The sequence below is a fragment of the Dreissena polymorpha genome, chromosome 3, assembly GCF_020536995.1.
Source record: "Dreissena polymorpha isolate Duluth1 chromosome 3, UMN_Dpol_1.0, whole genome shotgun sequence".
Taxonomy (NCBI): domain Eukaryota; kingdom Metazoa; phylum Mollusca; class Bivalvia; order Myida; family Dreissenidae; genus Dreissena; species Dreissena polymorpha.
In genome coordinates, this window is record NC_068357.1 from 67,458,187 (window position 1) to 67,472,332 (window position 14,146).

General features: G+C 33.8%; 1 protein-coding gene across 2 annotated transcripts; it reads right to left on the reverse strand.

The window, feature by feature from the left end:
* Positions 1-718: 718 nt before the first annotated feature.
* Positions 719-13,096, reverse strand: LOC127874596 (uncharacterized). 2 transcript variants are annotated; one of them, XM_052418985.1, is made up of 8 exons: positions 12,945-13,096; positions 11,527-11,713; positions 8,449-8,753; positions 8,120-8,262; positions 6,645-6,759; positions 6,346-6,508; positions 5,720-5,783; positions 719-5,332 (listed from the first exon to the last, which is right to left on the reverse strand). In XM_052418985.1, exons 3-8 carry the CDS (start codon positions 8,745-8,747, stop codon positions 4,584-4,586), a joined length of 1,533 nt encoding a protein of 510 aa, XP_052274945.1. In that variant the 5' UTR covers positions 8,748-8,753; positions 11,527-11,713; positions 12,945-13,096; the 3' UTR covers positions 719-4,583. The 2 variants fall into 2 exon arrangements, with proteins under 2 accessions (XP_052274945.1, XP_052274944.1); XM_052418984.1 differs by having other exon boundaries at positions 8,120-8,753.
* Positions 13,097-14,146: the final 1,050 nt, after the last annotated feature.

Below are 14,146 nucleotides of genomic sequence, written 5' to 3' on the forward strand. Positions count from 1 at the left end.
TATCTCTCGTATACCATGACTGGCTCGTTGTAATTGTCCTCTTCCCTATACCGTGCACGATTTCACATATTTATTAAGCACGCCTCGTTACTTGTTTTCTTTGTATGTAATTATGTCTCGTTTGAGTATCTGTCTCACGCCGATGTCATAAATTAATGGGACGATGCCTGACGAGAGCAATTTCGTTCAATGATTACATTGTATTTCTATGTTACCTGTATTTATATTTTGCAATAAAGATATTACTCAAGTAGAGCGTCAATAAATCATAAGTTAAATAGTTTTACTGACACCATTCGCGGTGTTGCGGACCTATAATTTTCGTTTCATGAAACAAACGCAAGTTCCAATACGAAAATAGTCGTTTCTAACATCGCAACACTAACCATACAAATATACCAACGTATGTGTCACCGCATTGGATCAGTTGATGCATACAACGCAGCACTATACATATGGATAAATCAAAAGAGGTGCAACATTGGATCGGTCATTGCAAAGGAAGTGGAGCTAATACCGGTGGGTTTAGAGCACCGCAAACATCGCAATAGGTTATGCATATGTGTATATTTCACATAAAAATCTATATAAAGGCTACTGCAATATAGAGAGTATATGTTCACTTTAATAACAATTTATAAACTTGGTACAATTATCAGCTTAATTCCTTAATGTATAAGGGTTTTCAAAAACCAGCCCAATAAAAATAAAGAACACATTTCATAATGTTGTAATGTATTTTTAGAATATTCCGTAATACACGATATCAAACTTCAAACAAAATATATGCATGTATTCATAACAAGAGGGCCATGATGGCCCTGTATCGCTCCACTGTTTTTTTTATGCGAAAAAAATATGTTCACTTTAATTACAATTTATAAACTTGGTACAATTATCAGCTTAATTCCTTAATGTATAAGGGTTTTCAAAAACCAGCACAATAAAAATAAAGAACACATTTCATTATGTTGTAATGCATTTTTAGAATATTCCGCAATACACGATATCAAACTTCAAACAAAATATATGCATGTATTCATAACAAGAGGGCCATGATGGCCCTGTATCGCTCCACTGTTTTTTATGCGAAAAAAAACGTGCAATGCGCATGGGTTGAAATGTATTTAAGCATGTGACTTTCTCTTTCTATCCCTCGTCCAACTGGGCGCTTAAAAGTTGGAAGGGTGAGCTTTTTTATATATGGAAAAAGTTACTACCGTGTTAACTAAACAGACTAAAAAGCCCGGGAATTGTTGCACAGGTCCTTTGCTTATAACGTAGGTACATTTATCTCTCCAAAAGATATTGTCGTTCTTTCTATTTCACATATTTTTAGATGCTGAAGATCAAATCTACGCATTTGATTTGAAACAGATTCACAAGACCCATAGGAATCAAAATGCCTTAACCCTTTACCAAACGACACATTTTGGACTTTCTCAATTTGAAAGAGGTTGCAGACGACAATTAAATTGTAATGGAATATGAAGGAAATGATCAGGTAGGGTAGAAATAATTGTGATAAAAGGAGGAATTGCTCATCTTGATCAATTTCTCCTTTTATCACAATTATTTATAAAGTTGTCAGCAACAAACCCGTAAAATCCTGTTAGTGTTTGGTAAAGGGTTAATTAGCTCTGGTTCCTTCTTAGAGCCTTTCACACATTTATAACAAATACAATAGTAGCATCTTTCTTTGTAAAGAATTATCTCAAAATATAAGTAACAACCCACACATCCCTAAGACCAACAGGCCTGAGAATATTATGATAATCAAAAGATTATTTCTTTATATTTACAAATGTATTTTATTAAGTAATACATTTGACTTCTAAGATCAATTCATAACTTATTTTAAGAAAATTATAAAATGGTCAGAAATATATATGGATCGTTGAGCAATTGACAATCATATCCACAATTCATGAGTCACGATTCACAAATGGAACAATGAATCATGAGTTATTAAAAAGCAGCATATACGATAGTTAAGAACATTGCACTTCATTAATTCAAACACCTTCTCTTGGATACAAAGTTCGACTTTACCATGCAGTATCATATATTGACTTTTCTTAAAATAATTATGTTCATGGAAGTTGTGTTTTTAAAATCAATAAGATATTATTAAACTGGTTTAAACACTACAAAAAAGACATTAAATTAACATGGCATCCGAAATATTTTTATCCGGATATATGTTCACTTTCGACATTTTTAAATAAAACCCGACTTTTTTCAGTTTATAAGCAAAACAATCATAACACTTTTTCTTACTTCAATTCCTTTGTAAGAAGTCACCATCTGATCTAAAATGGCACTAAATGACAGGGTTTTATCTCATGTTTACAAGATGTTTTTGTTGTTGTTGGTCACAGCCACACGGCCGCAGTAATCTCCCCTGGTAAACGTCATATGTTCAGTTTTGTGACCCTCAGGGCAGGGTCAAATTTGAACCCAGTGGAAAATTTTGAACACATTTGGTAGAGGCCTATAAGATATCACTACACACAAAATTTAGTAGCCCTAGGCTCTATAATTATGAACAAGAAGATTTTTAAAGTTTGCACAAAATAGGCCTTATTTAAGCATATGTTCATTTTTGTGACCCCCAGGGCAGGGTCATATTTGTCCCCAGGGACATAATTTGAACAAACTTAGTAGAGAACTATTAAATGTCACTAAATACCGAATGTGGTAGAAATAGGCCCAATGGTTATGGACAGGAAGATTTTTAAAGTTTGCACAAAATGGGCCCAATATAAGCATATGTTAAATTTTGTGACCCCTGGGGAACGGTGAAATTTGATCTGAGGGGCTTAATTTGAACAAACTTGGTAGAGGACTATTAGAAGTCATTACATACCAAATTTGGAAGCCCTATGCCATACGGTTATGGACCAGAAGATTTTTAAAGTTTGCAATAAATAGGCCTTATATAAGCAAATTTTCAATTTTTTGACTCCCCGGGCAGGGACAAATTTGACCCCAGGGATATAATTTGAAGAAACTTGGTAGAGGACTATAAGATGTCACTACCTACCACATTTGGTAGCCCTACGCCCAATGGTTATGGATGAGCAGATTTTTAAAGTTTTCACAAAATAGGCCTTATTTAAGCAAATTTTCAATTTTCTGACCCCCAGGGCAGGGTCAAATTTGACCCCAGGGGCAACATTTGAAGAAACTTGGTAAAGGACTATAAGATGTCACTACATACCAAATTTGGTAGCCCTAGGCCCAATGGTTATGGACGAGAATTTTTTTAAGTTTTCACAAAATAGGCCTTATATAAGCAAATTTTCAATTTTTTGACCCCCCGGGGCAGGGTCAAATTTGACCCCAGGGGCATATTTTGAACAAATTTGAAAGAGGTTCACCCAAGGAACATTCATGAGAAATTTCATCAGAATTGGACAAGTAGTTTAGGAGAAGATGTTTAAAGAAAAAGTTAACGCACGGACGCACGCACGCACGCACGACGGACACAGGACCATGACATAAGCCCCGCTGGCCTCTGGCCAGTGGAGCTAATAAAACTAGTACAATTATTAATTGAATGAGTTTTAATCATTATACTTGTGAAGAAAAAATATAAGCAATTACTAAATGATACTGAATTTCGGCACTTGAACATTTTCGGATATTGTAAGATTGTTGCACAAGTTTAATTATTCAAAGTGCTGTGGAATTCGATTAGAGTGCGCACATAACAAACTTAAATGATATTTAAATGATCTCATACCAATATGGTCAATAATTCTTTAATTATCTGCCATAACTTTTCATCGCGCTACTTTCAAGAATCGTATTTGTAATAATTAAGAACATGGTACTCATGAGTAGTTGGTTTGCGTTTTAATTGGTCTTTATTATTTCTAAACATGTCTATAGACAGTCACAAACTACACTCCAGCTAAAGCAGATGCTATATTGTTCCTTATTTTCGTATTTAGTATGCAATACATGTACAATTTGCATTTTAACTAATTTATTGTCCGAGCATTTTACACACGACGCGTTGACAACAAAATGTTCTTTAAAACATAAAATGAACATGCAAACATTTAACAAACAACAAAGTAAGACATGCATTAACCGACTGTATGTCACACTTATGGCAACTAAACATACCTTTCACACAATCAGAAAAATTATGAGGTTAATAAGGTACCAGACAAATATTCAAACACAATTATAGAAATCATTGAGGTTAAATAATTACAAAAACAACATACATGTCTTTACAAACGTTTTCAAAATACAACATAAAGAGCAAATACAGTAATGATGTAATAGTTTAATACATTTTCATGTCTAAAAACTTGATGTTATAACGGTATTCTATTCGGTTGACAAATTAGTATTATACTATTGCAAAGCAATTTTACATTGGAGGAAAAAAAAGACCAAATAAGAAAATAGCGTTCCATAAAGATTGTTGACTTCAGATAAAAGAAAGGTCTTTTTCATATTTCAAGAACTGAAGATGAAGTTACATGGATTGTGAATTACCAAAACTATTTGGCACCGGCCATAAAAATTATGTTAACGATGGTATTTTCGCCTATGTTTACCTCTTAATCGTTCTGCATGATTTTTTCGACAATGTTTGTGTTAAAGTCAGCGTTTCCCCGGTATGAAGCATTAACAATAGTCTGAAAAACTCGTAGACATTCAAGTTTCCTCCCGGCTTCGGTGTGATTACCTGTTGCCTTGCCATAAATCGCTTCTGCCATAAATCCTCCGTCAAGGATAAGACTAACTGGAGCAAGAATTGCTGCTGCTGTTGTTGCAGCGGAGGCACCAACTTTAGCAGCAGCAATACCTATCCCAACACCGCTATGAACTGACCGTAAAATCGCTCCTATCGATAAACTACCTCGAATGTTCAAACCTGGACTTTCAGGACCGCTGTTTCCAATGGCATCTAGATTGAATTCTCTCGTGAAATCTGTAAGCGCTTTTTCAAAGTCGCCTCTTACCTTTTCCAACGTTTCCCTAATTTGAGCAGTTGATTTGTTCTCCTTAACCGCTTCGTGAACGCGGAAACCGCCTTGCACTATTCCGCTTGAGGCACCAATCACACCACCAGCAATGGTTAAACCTAAGGATACTCCGAATGTTACTGGAATAAGAGCAAGACCAACAACTCCGAGAACACCTCCAACCAAGCCGGATATGGATGTACCAATGACTGCATTGTTGACTCTTCCCCTCCTTTCTTGTAATTCAGACGGCTTTGTCCCGATAGATATAGCATCATTGAACTTTCCTAATTCCGTCTCAAAATTGCTTAAGACTGCGTATTTATGTTTGAATGGAATATCTGAAATAAATCCAAAATGAACGTCACATTGTAAGTAAGTGCTATTCTTAAGACCAAAATATTCACTCATGACAGAATACCGCAATATTTTATTATTTTATGTTTTTGGGAACATTTTTTTTTTAATGGAAATCGACGAAGTTAGTGTCCACAAAATTGTCATTTTATAACATGTGAAATTCGTGTCGACAAAAATAAAATATTTAACCCTAACATAAGTTGCTTTTTAATAACAACTAGATTGAATTCATTTAATGCAAAAATCAATAAACTTACTAAAGTGTAAATTTCGATACATCTTTATTTTCTCAACAAAATTATCAATAACTTTAAACATAGACTTGCATTAAATTAATTGCCTTAATATCGTTTTCATTCCATACTTACCGGCTGATTTAAAGCGGTCACTCAAACCCTCTAACACTTTGAATTCACAACGCCTTAAAAGGATCTAAAAAGTAACAACTTTCGCTTAGTCATGTGAAGTTCAACATATATTTATATTATTATTACGTTTAAACTGAAGTATTAATTAAAACCAACGTTGGAAAATAACTAAAATATATGTGTTAATTTCCATAAACACGCTTACATCTCTTAACTTGTTTTGAGAATTTAACTTTTCTCCTCAATTTTAATAATGTTGCTGCCAAATATCACATTTACACTCATAAGTGAACACATTATAGCCCTTCTTTCGGTAAACTCATACCCGACTCTCAATTTTTTAGTATGAGGTTGTTATATTGATCAAGAGCATGGCTGCGCAGCTAATTTATTTAAAGAATGATGCTAGTATAAGGATTTAAAAGTTCGTATTTATACTTCGTAGATAAGAATTTTAAATTGTCGAATAACTCAAGAAATATATACTGCAATTTGCCGTTTCACAAATGTTTATGTTGGTTACAAAGACGAATCCAAATTATTTAAGTTAAAGTTTTCAATTATAGCCCGATTTGTTTCAACAGACATGGAAAACAAATTGTATAAAAAGTGTATTTAGTACTTACTCTGCAGAAAGTTAACACGTGATCCCTTGAAGCGTCTGACAAATGCTTTATAAACTTTAGACGGATTGTGGAATCGGATCTTGGTACTCTGAATCTCATCACGCCATCTACATTTTGGACCTCAATTTTCCTTTCGAAAATATGCCAGCAGTCTGTTTCACGACTAAAATATATAAACAATGGACCTAGTCAGGTTAGGTTTATTTCGATCGTAATATGATAATAAATGTAAATGTACGTATTATGCGCAGAACTCGATACAATATCACTGACACTGATATATTTGTCACACTGCTTACCAAAATTCTTCTACCCAGAAGCTGATGCGTTTGCACTTCTCTGGTATCTGAGCGGCATTCTGTTGAACATCAACAACCAACGAGAGCGGAACTGTAATTGCAGCTAGTGGAGTACCTATTGTAACAGAAAACATTGCTGACTATTTGCGTTCAAACACACTCGCAAATAAGCTATTGAAATAATAAACAATCAAACATGTTATTTAAATTTATCATCAACATGCGTATATTTATTATCGCCTAAAATAAAATAAGTGATTTTAGGCGTGAAACATAAAGAACAGGGTCAAGATGATCATTTGATCGCTCACCCGCGGAACGGGTCGTGGTCATTTTTGAACCTATGTTACCCGTAACCCCAGGCGGGTGAATCCAAGGTCATGATTTGAACAAAGTAGAGGCCGCCTATATGGCATTACAGGTCAAATATAACAACGCGTGGATTTTTGGTTTGAGATATTTTCAAAATAGTTCAATATGTAAGTCTAAAAAATCATCTCATGCCTGGAGCGAGGCTCGTTTTAAACAGATAGACATGATTTGAACAAACTTTGAAGAGGACCTTCATACGTTATTAATTGAGAAATATTAAAAAAAAACACTTTTGCTTTCAGAATCGTGTCTGTTTAGTTATTTACTTTTTATGTCTCTAAAAAGCTTTTATCCTGGAGCTAAGCAAGTGTTTACCCAAGTGGAACAATTTAAACAAACTTAGTAATAACCACTATACGGTATTACACATAAAATATTTAACCCCTGACCTTGCGATTTCAGAGATTTTTTTTAAAGATATCATCTTTATAAATATATGTAGAAATGTTAATTTATTTGACACAATACATGATTAAAACTAAATAAATAGATGGCCCTTATATTATAGTATACACCAAGACTTTATAAATGATGTGACCCCTGAGGCGTGGCAAACTTATACCTAATGGGTATGGCTTGAACAAATTTAGCAGATGACCCCTATACGAGTTTGTACACCAAACATTTAACCCTGACCCTAGCGGTTTTAAAGAAAGAAAAGTTATTTACTGTGTTAGTATATAGTAATGATGTGACCCCCCCCACACACACACACACACTTTGGCTAATTTTGACACATATGCATGCTTTGGACAAACTAAGTAAGGGAACTCTATACGATGTGACACAATTATTATTAAACCCTTGAACTTTCCAATTTCAGAGAAAATATATTGAGACTTTATCTTTTTAAATTCTATTTTAAGCTATAGTGAACTACATCTGCAGCGCATAGGGGAATGTAAACTACTGTGAATGAGGATCAAATGAGGATCATTCTTGCTAAGTTTTGTTAAAATCTGCCCAGCGGTTCAGGTTCAGGAGATGTCGTTTGAATGGAAATTTTACGGACGATGTACAATAGAAAAAACACGGCCAAAAGCTCAACCTGTGCATTTCACAAGTGAGCGAAAATGTTAAAATAATATATCACAATTATTAACTTCTTAATTGACGTGCCGCCAGCTCCACCATTCCTTTGCATGTCGGTCTCTGAGGTTGGCTCGATTGTGATTGTATTATGTACATATGCAGTCCGCTGGCATCCATGTGCATGTACGCCATCAGGAAGCCGGGTTGTTTCTTTCTGTTAACATTAAACTTGTACACCTTGTTTCTGTAATCTATTTCTTGTTTAATATTCAGTAGTTTCAATGACTTGTATTCTTTCCATTTGCATTCATTGTTACTCTCAGAATTCACGACATAAATGTCAAGGTCAACAAACGTTGCTAGACAATAGAAATATATAACAGAATTGGCTTTGTCATACTGTGGGTCAAGTACTTGATTTTGGAGTGCTTCTAGCTTGTTCTCATTCTGCCCAGATCCGGTTAATATATCTATGAGGACCTCTGTTATATCTTTCCGGCCGGTTAAAATATGTGTTTGTATGGCATGTCGTAGAGCAATAGGCGTCAGTTCAATGTCTTTGAACAGTTCGTGGCTGATCCAAGTAAATATGTCGGGTAATACAGGCTCATCTAACCGTGTGCCTTTCAAAAGTGATCTCAGTGCCTTTCCTTCTTGAATGAAGACTGCGACTTTAGATAAACATTCTTCTCCTGCCATATTTAACTGAAATCATAGAACAAAAGTAAACATATAGTGATTGGGATTTAAGACCAGAAGGTTCATTAGTGGTAAGCATCGTCATGAGGATGCAGTACATCTAATCATTGCTTTCACCTGCAAAAGTAGTTGTATGCTTATGTCACCATGGTGAATGTAACATCAATTTGTTACAGAATCTTTTCATATTTATTCAAAGATGGCAATGCTTAACGAAATCGTAAACGCATCTTTACAAGAAAAGTATTAGTAGTTTAAATAATACCATTCAAAATGAAAACTTATCTTATACTAATACACTAATTAATAGTAAGTAGCAAGAGGTTAACCGGTTAATTTACCGAAACGACCAGTTAACTGATAACATTTTCGGACAAAGGTGAACCTGAAAGAAGTTTTGATAAAGCTGTTTTCATGGAACAATTCGTACGAGTTTCCGTTTTGCGTGCTACATACTGAGAACTTGCGCTGACGACTAGTAAGAACAACATTCCGCATGTTGACACGATATTTAAAAACGTCTTAACAAACAAAGTAACAAAGTTGGGTGAATAGCGAAGAACTATTTGCTTATACAAATAAATATGGATGGTGATAAGGTTTTATCTGACTGTCTGAAGAGATCTACTAATGAGTCACAAACAAGCATGCTTTTAACGAGATATGTTTGGAAAAGAAGAATTTACTTTGTTTTCTACAGTTGACCAAAATAAAAAGGACCATTGTGCTAGCAACAATGGTTTTAACCACAAATCTTTCCTTTTTTATTATCTGCGCATTATAGTATCTCAGCGATTTCGTTTGACAAAATACAATAAGCAGCTCAAGATGATTGCAGTGCAAATAATTTTTGGGAAATATATTCAATAGTGATAAGCATACAGCATTCAAGGTTTTATTATTCATCCAAAACTGATCGAACAGTATCGAACTGTTAAAAACTGATCGCAGCCTTTTACTAATTATTTAAGCATGAAGGTATTACAGCTGAAAATGTTTGCAAAAGATTCACTTTGTTGTTATAGAGGATTTTAAAACAGACACTTTTGAGACATAATATTCTGTGTGGAAGAACAGATAAAAGGTTATTCGCGATTATTCGGCAAAACACATCTAACTGAAATGTATTTCTGGACGAACATCTGCTTCGAAGTTTATTGGACCGTAAGAGTTTGAGCGGAATCAACCAATAATTATCTATGGGATACATTTTGTGAACGCCAGAACCTGGGACCTAGGCATGCACCATGTCCACTACGCTACCGCTATAATTTAACCATTAATTTTACTTCGTACATTGGTTTCACGACCGGGCCCGACAACTAATTAATAACCTGGCTACGCATTTGATTGCTAATCTGATAGAGTTTGAGTGGTTTTCATGAATAATTTACTACTTGATGAAACAATCTCAAGATAAATGACTTGAAGTGTTCTAGTTACTCATAAATAATATTATATGAATATCACGGGCAGTTGAGAGTTATAGTAAACATATTGCAGTTTTTTTATGATGTTATGTTATCATATGGAAAAAACATGCTTGTTTTGTTTTTATGAACAAGGCGAGCTACCATGTTTTTTCTATTGGAAAACAATAGGCACTCATAAATATTGAGCTGTTATAGACGTTTTAATAAGCGCATACACATTTTATTTTGCTTCAACGCAATGTATTTTGGCAAACCCGCGTTAGCTTGTTTAGCCCCACGCAAGGAGAATATTGAAAATAAGAGCCCTATTGAAATATATTATTTTCAATCGTCAAGTGATATAAAAAATGTTTGCTGTGACCGGCACATAGACATACCGCATATGGCAGGTCACATGAAGTATAGTGAATAGTACACCTCAAAAGAGTATTGTCCCCGTAGCACAAGGAGGGCATTATACCTCGAAGGACACTATTTACTATACCCCGAAAAGTGTCGTTGATATTTGTTTTTATTATATCGAACAAACTTGGTAAACTGATATAAAAAATCAGATGAATGTGAATATAGAAAATGAAAATTAGCACTGATCATCATAGAGTTGTTACATACTTTCTTTCAAGCGCTTTGTGATCCAAATTTTCGGAAACCCATGCCTCTTTTGTATATTTATATAATATGGAACAAGTCGAATGTGCAGATTGTTTTTGAAAAGCAAGAACTTGTGAATATTTAGTTGTCGTAGAAGATTTGATATGCGCTTAACATTTTTTTTATTTAAAGGATTTTTGAAAACCCAAACGTTGTTAAACCCCAAACGAGTGGCCAATTAAAATATAAGCAATAGCGTGATATATTATGTTCAATCGCCATGGAATATAACAATTTTGAAGGTCTGGGTATATGAAAATTTCACTCGAGAATGTAATATGATGTTCAATTAAATAAAATATGTCATTAAGTGTGTATTTAACGCCTTTTAAACATTCCTACTTTTGTTTTATTGGCATTGAATTGAAACTTCAAGCGCAAGCAATTTTCGTACATTTGTTTTAAATAACCTCAGATCTGTCGGTGTTGCTGATATTATAACAGTATCATTGGCGAATGGAACTAAATAAATGGACAACTAATCTAAGTTTTTAGATGCGTAATAATTATAGTAAAAAATGTGTTCAATATTGTTAAAACATAGATAAAAATAACACCGAGAACATAACAATTAAGCTAACCGTTACTTTTCAATTCCATAGTTATATTGGACTTGAAAGCGATGTTAAAATTAAAATAATAACTATGTAAATGATCATAAACATTTACATATAAACCATCAATATTTCTCTTACCTTTTTCTGCAGATATACGCGTCCCACGTGGAACAACAACCACACTCAGAATATTCCTATCGAGCTAACAAACGAGCACTGAATGAGATCCTTCCTTCGTCGATATGAAGCAATTTGGGGTTTTTTTCCATATCACTCACTGTATCTTTCGTTCGTGGAAATCGTCGTTCATTTGATAGATCCTGACCTAAACAGATAACATAGAAACTGCAATTACATTAAAATATAAAGTTCTCGCTGTTGACATAACAAAATCATTCTCGTTGAAAGTGCGTCAAGGTAAATATTTAACGAGTGACCGCTTGGTAGGGACGGTATTTGTTTTTATCATACCACCACATTGATATCTGCTTGATATCCTATTGCCTGATATCTTTTTTTATATCACGGTCAACAGGAAGTTCATATATCAGTCATGTGTGGAGGCTACTAAGACTTAAGTACAATGTTTTGTTTTATTGTAAAACTGAATCAGATTTATCAAAACAAACAATTTGATACCAATATGTATTACATTTAATCCACTAACAATAACAAAAACAGAAAAAAGGTATTTTACAAATATTAAGAATGAATAAGTACATGCTGATGACGTCATATAACAAACGGACTACTTTTTTTGACACGCCTTCATATGCAAACATCAAAGGTCAAAGGTTATGACAAAAGTTCAGCACTTAATATAAAGAGACCAAACAAAAAAAACAAACAATAAAAAACCAGTAAAAATAGTAAAAAATAAAATAGTAAAACACTTCACAATAAAACCCAATGTAATATGGATTAAATAATGAAATAATTTTAAATCATAAATTATTATTAAGGTTACATGTGTTGTCTTCTACAGTTTGCCAATTTTGGCACATGAATTGTGTTTGATAAGGCTCGTTAAAAGCTAATTGAAAATAAGGACTTAAATATAAAAAACATGTATAAATACAATGACTAATATTACCATGTCAGACTTTGTGGATGGAGGTAAGTTTGACATTGTTTGGGACGGTTTAATGGAGGAAGTTGTTATGTCTGAGGAAGACTTTGCCAATCAGTTTGGAATTAATCCGAGTGTGTTTAATGAACCATTTGATGAAATCAAGAATTCAAATGTCAATTTAACTAAAGGTTATTTAGAATCCCTTACTGAAACAAAATCAAAAACTGAGAACTGTGAAAACTTATCAGACGCCATAGAAATAGCAAAACAAAAACTTAATTATTTCAATACCGGATAAGAGTGCACAGTATGAATCTCCATGTTTAATTTCCTTTCACTTTAAACAACAACCTAATATGATGAAAATTTGAATTAAAAAAACACACACCACAAATTCAGTTTCATAAATTTAAACAAATGCTTGCACATCTGGCAGTACAAACGCAATTTCAACTCTTTCAGTAAAACATTTGAGCTTACTTACAATAGCTCCACAGTATCTTAACAGACAAATTCATCATGTGGTGGCTATCCACCTCAGAACAACGAAATACAATGCTCAAGTATCAATTCAATCCATAAAACAACTATTCATTTTCATTGTATGTAGTCAATATGTAAGTCCTTAATCAGATATGATCCACACTGATACTGATATCATATTGACATATGATAAATGATTTTATTAGCCTGTCAATAAATTGTGAATTTCGGAGGTTATCATGGTATACCATCTACACCCATACACTAGGAAGTAAAAACCCTAGGCTAAGATAGATAATGTTGTTGTGCTTTGGGAAATATGTAGATAAACCATGAAGTAAATGTCAAAATAGCAGAAAGAAATTGCAGTTATATGATTGCTTACACCAGCTAGTGTAGTGAAAGGCAAATCGTATTTTATCATGTATAGCGCGCAGTTTGTTTTTTTAACCTCAATGTTTCAAATTAAAAAGTTAATGCGTGTTATTCATTGATACAAAGCTATCCTGGCTGCTAACTTGAGAAAACATCATAACACTATTTCAATAATTATAATAGCCATAATTTTTTTCATTACTAAACTGTATTATCTTACAGGCAACAAGGCTGTCCTCTGAACCCATGCTACTTATCATAACAATGCTTTAAATAATACAAGATTACCGTAATTACTCTATGTTTTCGGACACTTAAAATAATTATTTAGCGTCAATTGTATCAACGACTACTGCTAATAGCACTCGCTTGTAAAATACCTGGCTGTATAGTATAAATTACAATTATATATGTTTGCATTGCATTTTAAATAATTTTAAGTGCTTAATTTATTTGACAGAAAGTTACTACAAGGTTTTACTTTGACCTACGAGTTCAAAGATGAGCATACGATGTACCGATACTCGCTAGTATGAACCTGTAAGTAACGCAACAAGAGGGCCAAGATGGCCCTAGTTCGCTCACCTGAGAGGAGTCGGTTCATTCAATCTTTACCAAAAGTCAAACTTGACCTAGATATTGTCCAGACAAACATCCTGGTCAAGTTTCATCATTATTGAACCAAAACTCTGGCATATGGAGTGTTTTTGTTTTTGCAAGATTTGTCATGGTGACCTATATTTTGAGTTGACCCCCCATACCAAACATCAAACTTTGCTTACAAAAACAAATATTATGACCAAGATTCATAAAATCTGAAACAAAATT

Bases quoted from the DNA above. Each gene is read 5' to 3' on its own strand.
- LOC127874596 (XM_052418984.1), bottom strand. From the start codon at position 8,747: ATGGCAGGAGAAGAATGTTTATCTAAAGTCGCAGTCTTCATTCAAGAA. The intron at 6,509-6,644 runs GTAAGCAGTGTG...TATATATTTTAG, and splicing joins TTCTGGGTAGAAGAATTTTG to TCGTGAAACAGACTGCTGGC. The intron at 5,333-5,719 runs GTAAGTATGGAA...GATTTATTTCAG, and splicing joins TGACCGCTTTAAATCAGCCG to ATATTCCATTCAAACATAAA.